Source organism: Periplaneta americana, chromosome 11 (genome assembly GCF_040183065.1).
Source record: "Periplaneta americana isolate PAMFEO1 chromosome 11, P.americana_PAMFEO1_priV1, whole genome shotgun sequence".
Lineage (NCBI taxonomy): Eukaryota > Metazoa > Arthropoda > Insecta > Blattodea > Blattidae > Periplaneta > Periplaneta americana.
Window position 1 is genome coordinate 32,205,975 of NC_091127.1, and position 18,007 is coordinate 32,223,981.

The window sequence follows — 18,007 nt, forward strand, 5'->3', positions numbered from 1 at the left end:
CTTTAAGTCTGCAAAAACTAGTTACATAATTGAAATTACTATATTATTGTATACTATTTTACAATACATTCAACAACACAATTTTGACAAGGTCCATCATATCACTGTTTAACATACACTACATGTGCAGTAGGGTTACCAGATTGTAACAATTTAAAAGCAGGTCATTTTAAATGAAAAAGAATTTTCCATATAAAAGCAGGGCATAATAGACTAACTTGATACTTGACGTGACGTCTTTTTACATTCTGTTATATAATTAGGTAATTTGTTTGTCTTTGTACAATAAAACTGATACAAAACTATTATCATGAATAGAATTGAAATATACGGATTCAAAATTAGCTTTTACCTTATTTAATTTTCGGATTGTTAATACTTCTCTGGTGACTCGACTTGTTTGAGCAAGGATTTTACACACACAATTCCTCTAATGGACCCCAACTCAATAGTTACTCTCTTTTGTTCATTGGGAATTGGCAAGAAAGAAAAGCAGGACAATTTCTGATTTTTACGAACCCTGGCAGGATGCAGTCCATGTCAAGCGAAATCCAGAACATCTGGTAATCCTATACACACAGATACACTTACATATTTAGTGTGCAGTACATTGGTAAAGTCTATACAACAAATTGAATAATTAAAATTGTGGGGCCCAGTCGGATAAGAGAAAAAGCCACATCTATATATTTATATTTTGGAATGCTCTGCCATCTGTGCTCGTTTACAGATGTAAATGATACCATTTGAATAATGTGTTGTCATATAGTTTAGTCAGAACATATTTCTTCACATTCCAATGAGATATCCTACGTATCGAAATTTATGGTTTGTCCCCTTGTCTGCCTGGACCCATCAACTATTGGTTAGTCAACTGTCCAAAAACAGGTTTGGACCCTACAAGTAACACTCATGGGACAATCAGAGCAGGAGGTAATGAGTAAGAGTGGCCAATTCCTTTCTCCCCTCCATTGCATACATCGCTAACTAGATACATATTATATTAATCAGATTTCAGATACTACAAAAAAATGTTTGATAATTGAAACTGTCATATTACTAGCTACTATTTTGCAACACATTTTAGAACACTTTTCTAGGATCACATCTAAGGTTCTTAGACATTGTTGTTTGGCATACACATAACGGTAACGTATACCAAAATGTTGTATGTACTGAGGGTCAGAGTGAAATACATGAGCTGCATCACTTACTTGCATTATGTTGGGCAAAAAAGTTTACTAGGTGAACTGAAGGTATGTTAACCCCCAACTTCCAAAGTCAAATATCTCTCTTACATACACACACATGTACCACATACTGTAACTTTGCTCCCTACAATTACACAATATATTTAACATTTGCTAAAAACATTTTTTTCTGGGGCAAAAAAAATAAATAAATAAAAATAAAAAAAAAAATAATAAAAAAAGCTATGAACTTTCCACCAATATGATATTATACCTTTTTGTTACACACAATATGAGCTATTTACACTACTTTAAAGACACTGCAATTTTTTCTGCAGTCTCTTCACCTTTGCTTTCAGAGCTGCCATTTTTAGTTTGTTGCTCCTGGGTGAAGATGAGAAGTGAGGACTCGAGAAAAGTTTTCGTTTTGCAACACCAGGACCTAAAGATTACGAAATTAACTTCAGATTAATCTAATTGCTGGGAACTATTTTAAATAAAAAATGAAACGTGACAACACCTTTAGCCTTGTTAAGTTAATGTAGGCCTAACAAAAGGCATGCAAGCTATGGATAGGCTATATAACATACTACAAAATTGACAATACATCAAAATGTGATCAATATTTACCAAGTTTGGAAGGAGGTGTAGCTGAAGCTGAAGGAAACTGTTCCATCTTGGATGTATTCATGTCAGTATCTAAGGAAATAAATGATAAATTAAATTGAAGCAAGAATTGAACAGACTTTGTGCTCCATTCATTTCAAACTGCTCTTAACTGTACAAATTATAACTCATATAAATGTTAAGTAATAGTAACAATCCAAAAGTTTAATGCTGCAACAAATTTGATTGTGTTAATCTGAATTGTTCGTTGTAATGTAATATAAAATATTTTTTTGCTAATAGGCTGGGCCATAGAGGACAACTGACACTAACAGAAAGGGATAATCAGCAGAGGTGTTGGGATATTAAAGAGAAGTCAGTAAGAGGGAATGATAGTGTACTTCGTGTGCCAGGGAGACTTGTCAGGATATCAGTTGCAATATCGATCGTCTGGTTCAAAAGTGCGACAACTCAAAAAAACAAGTTTTGAGATATCTTCAGTTGAAAGTTTCAAATAAATCCCCTAAAAAGGGACAGATTTGTGGTTCATAACCACGACAATTAGAACTGAGTCAGTATTCAGGACGAGTATATCACGATCTTCCAGTTCATTATTAATAGATTTCGAAATGTAGTAATAATGAATTAATAAAGTCCATAGTTATAATTACTTCTAAAGCAGTTTATTTCGTTTTTATTCTTTTTGGTTGTAAATATGACTTATCTCAATATTGAATCGGAAAGAGCTCCGAAAGGGGCTTTCAGTAGTATAAATAACTAAAAAATGGCAATTTTTGAGTTGTCGCACTTTTGAACTGGACGATCGATATATAACAAGATAAACACCCTGCCCTGTAGTTAAGAGGATTTGTTATTATTCGCTACTGTAAAAGAATGAAGTATGAAAACTGCAGACATATGGCAGGAGGCAATTAACTTAAATGATTACTAGCATGTTACCAGGCTCACAAGACAGTATCGCTTACCTTCAGCTGTGGGAACCACATTGAATAGGAGCGATGGTTGCTGATAGCCCCTCAGCTGTTCACCAATCATAGTGTTCCCTGTAATAATCACAAAAAAAAAGAAACATAATTAATTATGTATTTTGAAACATGTAATGTAAGAACAGCTGATGAGAAACTAAGGCATTCCTTGAAATCCATAAACTTGACTAAGTGGAATAATTACCTTGTTGGCATGCATCTTTATTCATCCCGGCCTATGCCGTCGAAGCAGTAATCTTTGAAGCTGGAGTACTCATAGGAGCAGGAATTGTTTGAGGCATAGCTGCCAAGCCTGCAGCCTACTCAGTTGCAGCTTGTAAACCTATGAGACTACGCGTACCTGAAAATAAAGAAAAGAGTAATGAAATCGGAAATTTTAAACATGAATGACATAAAAACATTGCTAGTGTACTAACTACCTTCAGCAGCTGCAGAATCAATCTTCGCCCTCCTACCATACGTCCGCAAAGTCTTGTGATGCCTGAAAGTTGGGGTAGACCCCGGTGATAAGGTCGCTCGAGGCATAACTGGGCTAGATGGTGGGCTCCGGATTTTAGGGTTTGATGGCACCACTAATCCATTAGCATGAACGGTGGGCACTGCAGTTTGCTTAAGTATCACTTTTTGTGAAGAGCTATAATAGTCAGACTCAATGAAGTGGTCCATGCAGATTCTCAACCTGTGTGTGGCATCTGCGGCAACTCGATACCGGTCCTCTAGCCCACAAAATCGGAGCCACTTCCAACACCTAAAGCAATGGATTACAATTACTAATGAGATAAAGTAGAAGAAATATTGAATAGAAATCATGCAAAAATTGGGGAAAAAAATAATAAGTTATCTGCTGCATTTGTGTTATTTTAAGAGATGTCTAATGCGCATCACTAGGTGGTGAGTGACCATAGGAAAACTGGTAGCAGCAACAGATATTGGGTAAAACTAAATTAAATATTAGGCCTAAGCTTATTATTATTATTATTATTATTATTATTATTATTATTATTAATAATATTATTATTACTACACATGATTGAGAATTTCTCCAGAATGGCTAACTACATCAAAGAAGGCATAATTTTATTTTCCATAACTGTGAGATGTTTATACTAAAAACCACGTGGTTTTAGTTTGCAGCCATGTGGCCTAATGCTACAATTCAGGTTTACGAGGTTTCATTTTCAGCCTTCTTGCTCTTTTTCGTCAATATTTCACATTTCGTTACAGTTTGACTGAATTTCGGAACCATCTAAATTTATACTCCTACTATAATCCTAAATAAACTAGCAGAAAGCAATGCACAGCTCGTCTAACCTACTTCACCAAAAAGTACATTGTTTTCAAGTGTAAGGTTTAGGCTACACAGGACACAATAATAATACTAAAGCTTACCTCATAGGTTCCTGAGGAAAATAGAAAAAATGCTTCCCTCCCACAGTATTAACAGTCTTGCATCCAGGCGCTGAGCATCTTCCTCGAATCTTTTGCATTTTTTCTGGAATCCATCTTGCCTTCATAACGCTGTTGGCTGGTCATCGGCCAACGTTCTGACTACTTCGTATCGGAGAGTGGAGAACGCTGGTCCTCACGTAGTTCTATGATTTACCACCTACGACGTCGGGCGCTGATCACCTTATTTCAGAATACCGCTTCTAGATCGTGCTGTCCGCAGTTTCGCATCCTATTATATATTTATCCATGGTGCAGCGTTCTCTTGTTTCATTCAGAATTTAATGGATTTGATACGAACAGAATCACTCGTAGTTCCGTTTCATGCCAACTGATGGCGGTGATAGACGTTATGTGATGCTGGTTAATAATTGCTTAATTATAGGAGGATTTGTATGGCAGACAGTTAATTACAATAATTCAAAACGCAAACAGATTAGAAATGCGGCTCTAGAGTAATGAATTAGTTGATTTGCTCTTCTGATACTAATATTATGATCGTCCACATTGATCCTTCCCGTTGTTGCCATATGTCAGCAGTCGCTACTTGTACTGGTAAGTTGACAGTAAAATTCATTGATGCGATATTTTAAACAGGCATCTATGTAAATGGGTATTTCACAATGTACAGTAGTGGCAAAAAAAAAACCGAACCGACCCTTGTAGCTGATTTCAGAGCCTTGTTCACTCCAGAGCACGATAGACTCGTGGCTAAGACTTCCGTGGTTCGAATCCTGCCTGGGAAGGAAAAGTTTTTTTTTTTTCCTTATTCAAATTTATTCCCAATACTTTTCGATTACAGTGATATTTTACTACTTAATTAACTTATTATTCCCAGAAACGAATTTTACCAGCAATCGAAAAGTATTGAGAATAAATTTGAATAAGGAAGAAAAAAATTTTCCTTCCCAGGCAGCATTCGAACCATGAAAGTCTTAGTTATCAGTCTATAGTGCTCTGGAGTGAACAGGACTCTGAAATCGGCTACAAGGGTCGGTCCAGTTTTTTTTGCCACTACTGTACATTGTAAAATACCCATTTACTTAGGCCTAGATGCCTGTTTAAAAATAAATATTTCAAAGATCACACACTTTGTACAATAATAGACAGACACAAGCCTGTTAATATATTATGAAGTTTTCTTCTTTCTCCATTCCTTTCCCTTCTTTTTTCTTTTTTGATTTGGGGGTCTCGAGCTTCCTCAGCCCTCCTCCCGCGTGTGTGCGCCACTGTAATTGGGAATAGTAATATACTAAGTTTTTTTTGGCCCAAAATTCCTTTGCAACAACGCTCTTTCGCGCACCTTTTAATCATTGTTTTCTTTCCATTTCCCCATTGACACTGACAGATAAGAGTCGAACACAGACGTTTCAAGTGAATGTGAAGGAGACTATATAGCATCGTCATCTTGTTGAAAGTTGGACCTTTGGACCAGCAGTAAACTTTCAAAGCATTTAAACATAAAAAGAATGGAAGGTGTTCAATTTTGTAATCAGATTTCGATACTTTATTTCTCCTGTTCAAATCATAAATAGTTCAATAGCTTAAAATCTTTTATGCTCGACCATGCCGAAATGTAGTAATTATACACCTGGTAGCAGCCCTTTAATGGACCTCATTACAGTACGCCTATTCATTAAAGTTCAGGTGTTCCACCAATCAGAAAATACCATTGTAGCAATATGAAAGCGCAAGTATCGATATTATTCTCGGATATGCAATCGTAAGACAACTAGCGAAACGACACGGAGGCTGGATATCCAATACTGTCGCAGAAGGTTATGTTCTGTTACTATAATAATTAGCGTTAATTGTAAATAATATTGAAATAAATTCAATTTGTCATCTCGGTTTTCAATGTCTAAATCAATTTCCAGGTTATATCAAGATTAATGTTCATTTTACTCTCTAGATTATATCAAGGTCAATGACATTTGCTCCTCGAAAAAAATCAATACTTTCGCGTCTGCGCACATCTCACAATTGCACAAGATCACTTCCGCTACCCAGTCAGATAAGAATAATATGAATACTTATGAATAATTTCAAGTTAGAAATATGGTCGAGCATAAAAAGTCGTATGAAACTTGCCTATAATGGTAATTAAGACGCTCATATGAAAATTATGAAACTCGCTTGCGCTCGTTTCGTAAACATACGTACTCGCGTCTTAATTACTACCATTATAGGCTCGTTGTATAATGTACTATTATGCTCGACCATGCCGAAATCTAGTAATTATACACCTGATAGCAGCCCTTTAATGGATCTCATTAAAAGTACACCTATTCATTAAAGTTCAGGTATTCCAGCAATCAGAAAATACCATTGTAGCAATATGAAAGCGCAAGTATCGATTATTCTCGGATATACAATCGAAAGACAACAATAAATCAATAAATCACCTATATTTGAAATAAAGTCAGTTCTGTTACTATAATAATTAGCGTTAATTGTAAATAATATTCAAATAAATTCAATTTGTCATCTCGTTTTTCAATGTCAAGGTCAATGTCGACATCTGTTTCTCGGAAAAAATCAATACTTTCGCGTCTGCGCACATCTCACAATTTACGAGGTACATAGATAGATAGATGAATTTAATGTCATCCAGCGATTTACAGCCATAGACAACGTCAGAGTAGATACATATAATACATGGCTACTACAATATGAATAAAAAAATAAATATACAATCACCAGACATTCACAAAAACAGGTTAAAATTTTTAAAAGAAAATAGTATAAAATCAGGTTAAAATGTGCGGATTTGTCAAATACATAAGATTAAAACAAATAGTATCTAAAAAGTAATATTGCTAAAATCATTGACACTGTAGATTGGATTTGCCATCAAAGTCCTTCTCACCATCCTTCTGAAAGTAAAATATGACGTGTTTCTTATATGCAATGGTAAAGAGTTATAAAGTTTATAAGATATGGAAATAAAACTATTGCTTGTAGTACTATATTTGTACTTGGTGAAATATATGTCAAGTCTGGAACGGGTAGAATAATTATGAATGGATGAACAAGTAGGAAGATTATGCACATTACGCTTAACATACAGAAGGCAATCGAGAACAAACATTGACGGCAACGTAAGTATTCCTAGTTGTACAAAAAGTGGTTTACAATGAGTTCTAGAAGAGACACCACAAATAATTCTCACTGCTCTCTTTTGAAGGATAAACAACTTAGAAACCGAAGTATGGTTGCCCCACAAAAGCGTCCCGTAACTTAAGTGGCTGTAAATATGGGCATAATAAACTGTAAGTAAAATAATTATAACATAATGTTTGTCTGAGGATTCGTAACATGAAAATTCCTTTATTAATTTTATTAACAAGATATTCTATGTGCGTACTCCAGCCCAGACCGGCTTCGAGGTGAATGCCTAGGAATTTAACTGAGGAAGACAAGTCAGTAATATTTCTGTTAAAAGAAAATTGAATATCTACAGTCTTATTAGAGTTGATGCTAAGTTTATTGGCATCACACCAGTCTTTTATCCTGAGCACAAATCAGTTCCGCTCCCCAGTCAGATAAGAATAACATGAATACTTATGAATAATTTCAAGTTAGAAATATGGTCGAGCATAAAAAGTCGTATGAAACTTGACTATAATGGTAATTAAGATGCTCGTATGAAAATTATGAAACGAGCGCAAGCATAAACATACCTACTCGCGTCTTAATTACTACCATTATAGGTTCGTTGCGTAATGTACTATTAATACTACATATTAAGTTCTTCTATCAATATTTTTGCAGTTCTACAGCTTGTGTTCCATTGAATACTAGAACTCTCGTCTTTTATTTGAAAATAAGAACGCCATATTCTGACAATGGATATTATTTCCGTCGTGCCGATATTTTAGAATTTAATATTTAAAACATTGTGAGGAATCCCTCATAAGAAGAATTTGATATTATGCTACATGTTTCCGTCTGGCATGATTCGTTCATATATTTTAGTACGGTATGGAGGAAATGACTTCCAAATTCAGCCCCCACTCTCCCTTTTAAACCTCTTGCCTTACACATGGTGTGAGAGTAAAATATATTGGTCACGGCTGGTTCAGTTATAGTAACACCCCCTTTACCCCAATGTCTACCCTCTACATTCAACCCTCTCTTTCTATAAAGTAAGATATGATCATCTTTCCTAAAAGTATCTGGTCTAAAATACTTCTATTCCAGCCATATGTTGAGCTGGAAAGAAAAATTGGATAGAAGAAATTGATTTTGGAAAAACCGATGTAGAAAATGTCCCGGAAATGAAGATAGAAGACAATCTGCCCCGACACGCGGAATTGGAATTGAGAGATTATAAAAGGAATCTTGTTATTCAATGAAGTAGATGCGGTCTCACGTTCAATACTGATGCCAGCGCTTCGCTCGCAAGAGCAAAACTGCGAATACATCAAAACATAACACCTACGCGATACTGCTGCCGTCTGGTGTCACATTTAACGATCTGGAATACTAAACTGTATCTGCTGTTGCTAAGCGACTACGGATTCTGTCTCAACTTTTTATCGCCCTCTTTTGTTTTTAAAGTATGCTGGATGTCCAAGTTTAAAGAATAGTATATTATGAAACAAGTTTATAATGTTATAATTATGTTATGGCACAAGTCAATTTTTAGGGAACGAGCAAAGGGAATGCAATAACTGTACAACATTATAAACGTGTTTCATACGTTATGTTTTTGTACGACAGCATTATAAAACAATTAATAAAGAAATAAAATCAGATTTGTAATGATGAGTAGTTTGATATCATAGTCCAGGCATGTCAATTGATGCCCACAGGAGCAAGCGCGCGCTTTAGAGCCCAGGAGAGCCTGAGCGCTCTACAACGGAAAGGAAAGAGACAGACGCTTGGTCGAGCTATATTCAGGGATGGCCAGCACTGATTCAACAGATAAAGGGAAGAGAACTTATTAAAACTGTATCCATGTTAATTTTTAGATTTGCCTGAGGAGTATAAGTGCATTATAAGAATGTAAGTTTTAATTTTAATGCTCATTTTTCATAAGTTTGAGTTTTTTATTCAAAAGAAATATTTTCTCAACTTTTCGTATAGAAAAGTGAAATTTTCAGGTATAGGCCTATTTATTTAGTAGCCTTACAGAATCTTTTCGTAAATCTAATATATCGTATATGCGTATTACTGGAGATAGTGTATTGAAAATTTTGAAAACATTCGCATGGAAATTGTTTGTAAGGAAATGAATTAACAAAGCAACTACTGTTACATCATAAGCAAAAGATACGTGCCCATGTGTTGTAAAAATGTGAACTCTATAGCTTCAGCAGATTTCGAGAAAATAATTTAATATTCTGATGATAGGAAGTTGCTCACAAATATCACCTTAAAAGCATAATGCGATAAGAGTTTTGTTATGTAATATTAGTTACACTTAAAACAGATACAGTACCTAGGTAACTTTGCTTTGTACTGTAATCTTGTTTTGATTAGTTTATTGATTACTTTTGTAAGGCTAAAGATACCATCAATATAAATTCCAACTTATCATGTCATACTCAATCTCTTGCTTTGGAATATCACTTTCTTTATGAATGATGTGTTTCATCCACTTAATACAGTATAATATTATACTACTATGGAATTTAAGTGAATATTCCTTCTTAACTCTATATTATGTTATTAAGATTTAAAACACAAGTGCATTATTAAAAAATCAGTGTTAGTACTTTTGTTTTACAGACAATATAGATAATATTAATCAGAAAGAAGCCATATAAAAATAACGACATAAAATTTCACGTTCCGTTTGAAGTTTGTGCACCACTGTTTTCTTAATCCAACAGGTTGCTTATTCATATACACAAGCCTTCCTCTTTCCATACTTAGCAGTTGCTGCCCGCGCACGACGTCAAGGTCAGAAAAATGCTCTTGCTTTAACATCACTTTCATAGTCTATGAAGAAAGAGGTTGCTATGACAACAGTGATGTATTAAATATTATAGCATGACAAACCATTTCATAATGTTAAATTTAAGGCACAAGTTATGCCGTTATAATAGAAATCACGACGTTTTAGTTGGCATGGTAATATTTTACGGTTCTGGTACAATAATGTGAAGAAAAAAGAAAGATACTCAGCCATGTCTAAAGAGCGATTCGTGACTTCCATTCAGCATTGAACTCTCAAAGTTTACCTGTGCTTAACTGCACGTTACAATCGGAGTAATAATAATAATAATAATAATAATAATAATAATAATAATAATAATAAAATGACAAAATTATTATTATTATTATATCAATAGACTTGTTATTATTATTATTATTATTATTATTATTATTATTATTATTATTATTATTATTATTATTATTATTATTATTATTATAAAACCAATAGACTTGTTCTTCATAACTGAAATACAAACACCTGTATTAATATATTTTACAGCTCTGTTCGTAGTTACTTTATAGCAGCAAATATACGTGTGTACGTTGATTCACAATACCACAGTAACTTGAGATATTTCGCAATTAAATACAAGACAACAAAAGAGAAAGGTTTTGGGGTATATCCCTGCATTGAAAGCTGTCCTGAGAAGACAATGAATCTATTCATGTTCGTTTCTATTGTAGATATTGGGATGTCTACCAACACCATCCCGGTTTGAGAAATGGCGTCACAAAACAATGACACGGTTGTTCATCTTCTCAACGGAGTTATCTTTCAGCGAACATCATATGTTTCTTCCTTCCTCTTTCTTTCGATTTTGTATTCGGTGGTTGCTATGGTAGAATAAGCTTGGTTTGATCCTCAGTTGTTTTGTGGCGATAGAGACAGCTGTAGAATTGTCCGGAAGACATGCTATTAATTAATATGTTGGAAGTTAATGGGTAAAGATAAAGGTGTCCACTTTACATATCATGAAACCTCATACGGGATATGAAGGTGGAACTCCATGCTTTCATGTCTCGGTACTGGGATGAGTTTGTGTAATCGGCACCACGTTCCGACTTCCTTTTATCCCCGGGAAAGATCCAGTACTCAATTTGACAAAAGGCTGAGTGATCCACGAGGCCGTTCTGGCAACTAAAAAAATGCCGTCACCACCTGGTATTGAACCTGGTACCTTCCGGTCCTTAGCCAGCTACTTTGTCAACTGAGGTACTCGTCTGCTAGTAACTGGATTATTTTTAAAAGAGGTTTTGTTTGTATTAAATAAAAAATTCATTTCACGAAGATGACATAGGCCTATACTTTTCTTTACGCGTTTGCAAAAATTCAGTTTCTTGATCATGTCGTGATTAATATTACTATTTACAGTTTATCATGATGAACTATTACACTATTAAAAAGGCATAGTACTACATAAATTAAATCATGTAATGCGCACCCAAATAAAAATTGTACTTTTGTTTGTTGTATTACACACAAATGACATTATTTGTAGTGCGTAAAGTAAGACACTTGACTTCACTTATAAATTGTGTAAAGTAAGACACTTGACTTCACTTATAAAATGTGTAAAGTAAGACACTTGACTTCACTTATAAATTGTGTAAAGTAAGACACTTGACTTCACTTATAAAATGTGTAAAGTAAGACACTTGACTTCACATATAAATTGTGTAAAGTAAGACACTTGACTTCACTTATAAATTGTGTAAAGCAAGACATTTGACTTCACATATAAATTGTGTAAAGTAAGACATTTGACTTCACATATAAATTGTGTAAAGTAAGACACTTTACTTCACTTATAAATTGTGTAAAGTAAGACATTTGACTTCACTTATAAATTGTGTAAAGTAAGACATTTGACTTCACATATAAATTGTGTAAAGTAAGACACTTGTCTTCACTTATAAATTGTACTGTTTGTATAGATATGCATTTAAATTTTGCTTAAATGCACATAAAATTGTTGTACAGGGTGATTCAAAAGTGCGGCGACAAAGACAAACTCTGTTATTAGTGCAGATAGCGAAAAATGGAAGCAGGGGAAAGTACTACATAATGTAGCTTATAACTTGGATTCTTACGCCTTGTTGTTGTTTAATCTGGCACCAATAAGGCATCACTCATGAGGTAACTAAATCAGGTGATAATAGGGTAGGGTGGCCAGTTCCTTTCTCCTTCCATTGCATACATCGTTGATTGGCTACATAATACACTATCAGATTTCAGATATATACAACTTCCTCTGACACATGTCGTCAAGTGAGATGTATTGCCTTATAATAGATGTAGTGCATATATCATCCAGAACCTTAATCATAGGTATCTTAACGAAATTAGGTACATCTTTAATTTCATACAGGTTTATTACTTCTCCTATGAAAGTGAACGCTATTAAGAAGGTAGAGATATAATGGGAAAGTGATATATGAATATCAATAACGTATACTATTTAAAAGGTATTTTTGCACTATAGTTTTTCTCGTCGTTACAGCAAACGGCCCCCACAATTGAAAGTTGATTTTACTGAATTCATAGTTGCCAACCTAGATAAGTATGTTCAAATTTTACAAATAACTGCTTTTGAGTGTTAATGAAAATCACTGCCTTCTATGTATGCTACAATCCTACAATGCATGTAAAATTCATACACAAAAGGCAGTGTTAATTAATACACATTATACGAAACAAATCACTGCTTTTGAAATGTACTGAACTTTATTTAAACAATTGAAACTTAAATAAAAATTATTCCAATCGAACACAAAATATTACAAGTGCCCGAATCATTTTTACTCCTTCACATTGAAGTTGATGGTGAAGTTTGAACGTTGGCCAGACTGCTAACCCTCAATCAGCTGTTCATAGTGTAATGTACGTACTGTATATTCTGTATATTAAGGAGTTAGGCACAGCTTAAAAGAGTAAAATTTTGGAAATATTCAACATTTTTTCCTTCATTATTGTATCTTGTGCAATAATGAAAATTAGTATGTGTAAAACATTATCCTTTTGATATTTGATAATAATATTTTTACGATTAAAATTCCCCCCCCCCCAAATTCAAAATCCTGGCAGTTCACTGTGCAGTGATGAAGCGTTTCTCTCATAACACAAAAACTATCCAACATTCTGTGATGAAATTTTTTTGTGTGTATTTATGCATGTCATATCTACAACATAATGCAAAAATCACTTCTCTGCCTTTGATAGATTGTCTAATAAAAAATAAATTCCTTTAAAAATGGTCGAATTCAGTATTTTCTTCTAACACAAAATAAAAAAAAATGTTTAGTAAGGAATATATATATATATATATATATATATATATATATATATATAATGAGTTTCAGCAATGAAATAAAAGAGAGAGGACATTAAAAACCTAACAAGTTTATGAGTTATGAGAGAAACCCTTCATCACTGCACAGTGAACTGTCACCGTTTTGAATTTTGAAAAAAAATATATATTTTTTTTTTAAATCGTAAAAATATACTGTATATATATATATTCATATAGCAGAAGGACAGCGTTTTACACATACCAATTTTCATTATTGTACAAGATACATGGCCACCGGCGTGGCTCAGTCGGTTAAGGCGCTTGCCTACTGGTCTGACGTTGCGCTCGGGCGCGGGTTCGATTCCCGCTTGGGCTGATTACCTGGTTGGGTTTTTTCTGAGGTTTTCCCCAACCGTAAGGTGAATGCCAGGCAATCTAAGGCGAATCCTCGGCCTCATCTCGCCAAATACCATCTCGCTATCACCAATCTCATCGACGCTAAATAACCTAGCAGTTGATACAGCGTCGTTAAATAACCAACCAACAAGATACAGTAATGGAGGAAAAAAATGTTGAATATTTCGAAAAATTTCTTGCTTAAGCTCTACCTAACCCCTTAAGATTTAAAAAAAAAAAATGTTCTTTTCAAAATATACTGTCGTGCAAAAAATATTGTACAATACACGTTTGTGAAGTGCATTACAAAATCTAGGAAATTGAAAACTCGCTCTGCTGGTTTTTCAAACTTTTCCTCGATTTTGTAAAAAGCACTTCTCAACCTTGTATCGTAATTAATTTTAGATCTTGGAATGTAGGCTTTCACACACATCAAACCCTTTCTCCGACAATTAGACACTATGACAAACAATCAGAACACCAAAGCCACTGGTGTGGACCGCTGCGACAACGACAAGCAACAATTCCCACACCTTAAATATCGACGTGCTACCAGTCTCAATGCAATCTTCAAACAGCCAAATTGACTATTACCTTTTCGTGCATAGACTTCTATCACTTCTCCTCCTAGTTGATACCATCGCGTTTCTATCTCCGGATCAGGTCGCTCTACTCTTCCCCCTCACCCTCCCGTATGTTGTAGCTAACCAATTACGTCCATTTTCGGCTTTCCCCTTCGAAATTTCTAGCGCTCCTTCACTGGGGCGGCGAAACCCGAAGTGAGACAAGTGGCCAAGAGGCTTGGAGCTCACATATTCAGTTTTTCACAGCTCCAACTCCCCCCTTGCAAGGACGTGTTTTCACGTACCTTTAAAGTTTCTCCTCCAACTTCCCCTCTCATTCATTCATTCACCCTTAGTCTCAATGCCAGTTCCTGATACACACAGCAGATCTCTCCGCACACGTGTACCACGCTACTGAAGATGTCCATCGGAGTAGTGGACGAAACGTTTGGCTGGAACACCGACAAACCACGGCTCTCTAGCACGGAAAATACGCATCCTAATTTTAGATCTTTCAGGTCCTCTTTCCTATCCAGTTCGGATAAATTTTTTGTTAAGTGCATGGTGTATCATTACGTATCGTAATATTTATGTGATAGATTTGACCCGTAAATATATAAGATCAAATATTTAATAGGCATATAAACGTGGCTTCTGATAGAAAGATCCCGCGTTCAATTTCTGATGTTGGCAGGATTTTTCTCGTTGCCGAAACTTCCAAAAGTGCCCCTGGGTCTACTAAGCCTTCTGCTACATGAGCATTGGATCTTTCCGAGTGTAAAAAGGCGATCGGGGCCTGGTGCCGACCACACCACTTCATTTCAATGCCGAGGTCATGAAAGCCTAAACCTTTATGTTTCCCATGTGCCTTCATTTGTCTAACGAGGGTTCCTTTACCTTTTTCTTTTACGTAGTTCTCAACTTGCATTGTTTTTGTAGTTCGGTAATTGCTTTCATAAACGAAGTTAATATATCTTGCCCCAGAGTGCTATTTTTAGAGAAGTGTTGAGGGGAACGTCCCCCGCTGCATAAAAATTACATAACTCTTTAATGTACTGTTTATTCCAGTCAGGGATGGTGTATCTCCACTACCGCTGCACTTCCTTTGAAACGAATTATATTATTTTTACATTGTTTTTAACATTTTGTGTTTTGTAAGACTACAATTTTTCAGTTTTTACGAACTGTTTACAGTTTATACTGTGTGGAAAGATCGATGTTAATAGTTGGTGACAGAGAGTCTATTTTTAGAAACATTTTTAACTAAATTAATAAACATTATATCTAATGATGAAGGATCGATAGAACAGAGAAAGTTTCTCTTAGGACCGGGACTCGAACCCGGATTTTCAGCTCTACGTGCTGACGTTTTTATCCACTAAGCCACACCGGATTCCAGTTCCGATGGCGGATCTAATCCTCCCAGTTTTCCCTTTGGTGGCCTATCCTCATGTACAGACCGACCGGACCGACCCTTGTAGCTGATTTCAGAGCCTTGTTCATTCCAGAGCGCGATATACTGGTATCTAAGACTTTTGTGGTTCGAATCCTGCCTGGGAAGGAAGCTTTTTTTTGTTTCTTATTCAAATTTATTCCTAATACTTTTCGATTGCTGGTAAAATTCAAGTTCTGGGAATAATAAATTAATTAAGTAGTAAAGTTTCGTTGCAATCGAAAAGTATTGGGAATAAATTCGAATAAGGAACAAAAAAAAAAAAGTTTCCTTCTCAGGCAGGATTCGAACCACGAAAGTCTTAGTTACCAGTCTATCGTGATCTGGTGCGAACAAGGCTCTGAAATCAGCTACAGGGGTCGGTTCGGTTTTTTTCCCCCACTGCTGTACTGTGTCACAGAATATGTGATAGTGGCACAATGTCCAACGCACTATGTACAGAGGTGCACTCATTACGAGTGTACAGTTATATTTAAAGTAAATTACATTCAATAGTTGAGCTTATTTTCAAAACAACCCTTGTCCATTCCCATAATTTTGTGGGAAATCACGAAAAACGTTTTTAGGTCTAAAATTTCTTACCAGCTAGGCAAGAGACTTTATAAAACCAAAGAAGTTAAGTGCATTTAGAATCAAATGGGAGCATGAGACTCTTTGATTTCAAAGCTGAAACTAATATTTTGTCGCAATTTTTGTTGTTTACAAGAGGTCAGTTCGATTCAAATAAACCAGGTGACCCTGGTTCGATTCCATGTCGGGGCAAGTTACCTGGTTGAGGTTTTTTTTCCAGGGTTTTCCCTCAACTCAATATGAGCAAATGCCGGGTAACTTTCGGTGCTGGACCCCGGACTCATTTCACCGGCATTATCACCTTCATTTCATTCAGACGCCAAATAACCTGAGATGTTGATACAGCGTCGTAAAATAAGCTACTAAAAAAGATTCAAATAGTCACTTTTACGCAATATTTTAGTGGTTTAGAGGGCGTTGTGAAGTCAAATCATGACAGTTGTATGTAGAGTTATATTTGAAGAATGCATGGACAAAGAAGGCTTATTTTTTTATCAAGTGAACAAGAGAAGTTTTGAAAATGAGCTCCTCAATTTGTCAATTATTAAATCACCAAAATTTTTAAACTATAAAAAAAGAGCACAATGTTATTAAATAAATAATTGAAGGAAGAACGTCACAGATATAGAAAAGAAAATATACTGTTATATTAATTTGATCGAAATGTTTCTAATGAGATACGTTGAATTTAGGAACAAAATTTTACAGGAACCAACTTGAGTTCCGGATATTCGGCTTCGGAATCAACTCGAGAACTCCGGATAATTTCCGAAACAAATCTTTTCTGTAAACTGGTAAAAAGCAAATCTTACATTAGTTTTTTATTTATTTTGGGAGAATCCATTCATGAAGTAGTTACATATGCTGTGATAAACTCTGCAATCCGATTATTTAGTCCGTCCTCTAGTCTATTCCGTTGGTCATATACAGGGACATCATTTTATTTTTACTAAAATTTTTAATATTAACTTCCCTATACCTCTGGATCAACGCCGTTTGCTACCCCCTTCCACGGCTGGAGTTCGATGATACTGGCGTAATATACAAACAAATCACTTTACTAGGTACAGGAGAGAAGAAAAGTAGTTCATCCATTTACGTAAACTAGGAAATATTGCGCTTTTCAGTTTGATCATTTTCATTAGGTTTTTGTTTAATCAAAATACAGTACAGAATTAACAGTGAGAGTGTTTTTACTCACGAACTGAGCTATCCATGCGGACATATTCATTATGCAGTGTATATTATACTGTTTATAGCACATTAGCGTACACTATAGAGAATGAAGTTAAATTGAAAAATAATCATAATATGGATATTTAAACACATTTTTGAAAATGGTGGCCGTTCATTTCGATACAGACTTCAGTTCTTTTGTGCATATTACCGCACTATAGACTATTGTACCTAATCCCAATTACCAGTTTCGTTCTTCGTACTAGTAACTCATGTTGAAATAATTCTGTACCTACTCTATAAAAGAGTACCTTCGTACTGTAAATTCAATCTTACTTCTGCTCGAGCCGAAAAGATAAAATTA

At 35.1% G+C, this 18,007-nt stretch overlaps 2 protein-coding genes across 14 annotated transcripts in view; one reads left to right on the forward strand and one right to left on the reverse strand.

The window, feature by feature from the left end:
- The window catches only part of Dys (Dystrophin), a 2,834,509-nt gene that overhangs the window by 2,310,144 nt on the left and 506,358 nt on the right, over nucleotides 1-18,007 (forward strand). The window lies entirely within an intron of this gene.
- Nucleotides 1,481-4,506, reverse strand: LOC138708906 (uncharacterized). 2 transcript variants are annotated; one of them, XM_069839223.1, is made up of 6 exons: nucleotides 4,193-4,506; nucleotides 3,223-3,551; nucleotides 2,988-3,143; nucleotides 2,783-2,860; nucleotides 1,821-1,889; nucleotides 1,481-1,632 (listed from the first exon to the last, which is right to left on the reverse strand). In XM_069839223.1, the coding sequence occupies exons 3-6, from the start codon at nucleotides 3,010-3,012 to the stop codon at nucleotides 1,502-1,504; spliced, it is 303 nt and encodes a 100-aa protein (XP_069695324.1). In that variant the 5' UTR covers nucleotides 3,013-3,143; nucleotides 3,223-3,551; nucleotides 4,193-4,506; the 3' UTR covers nucleotides 1,481-1,501. Both variants share the same exon structure in this region; 1 of them encodes a protein (XP_069695324.1).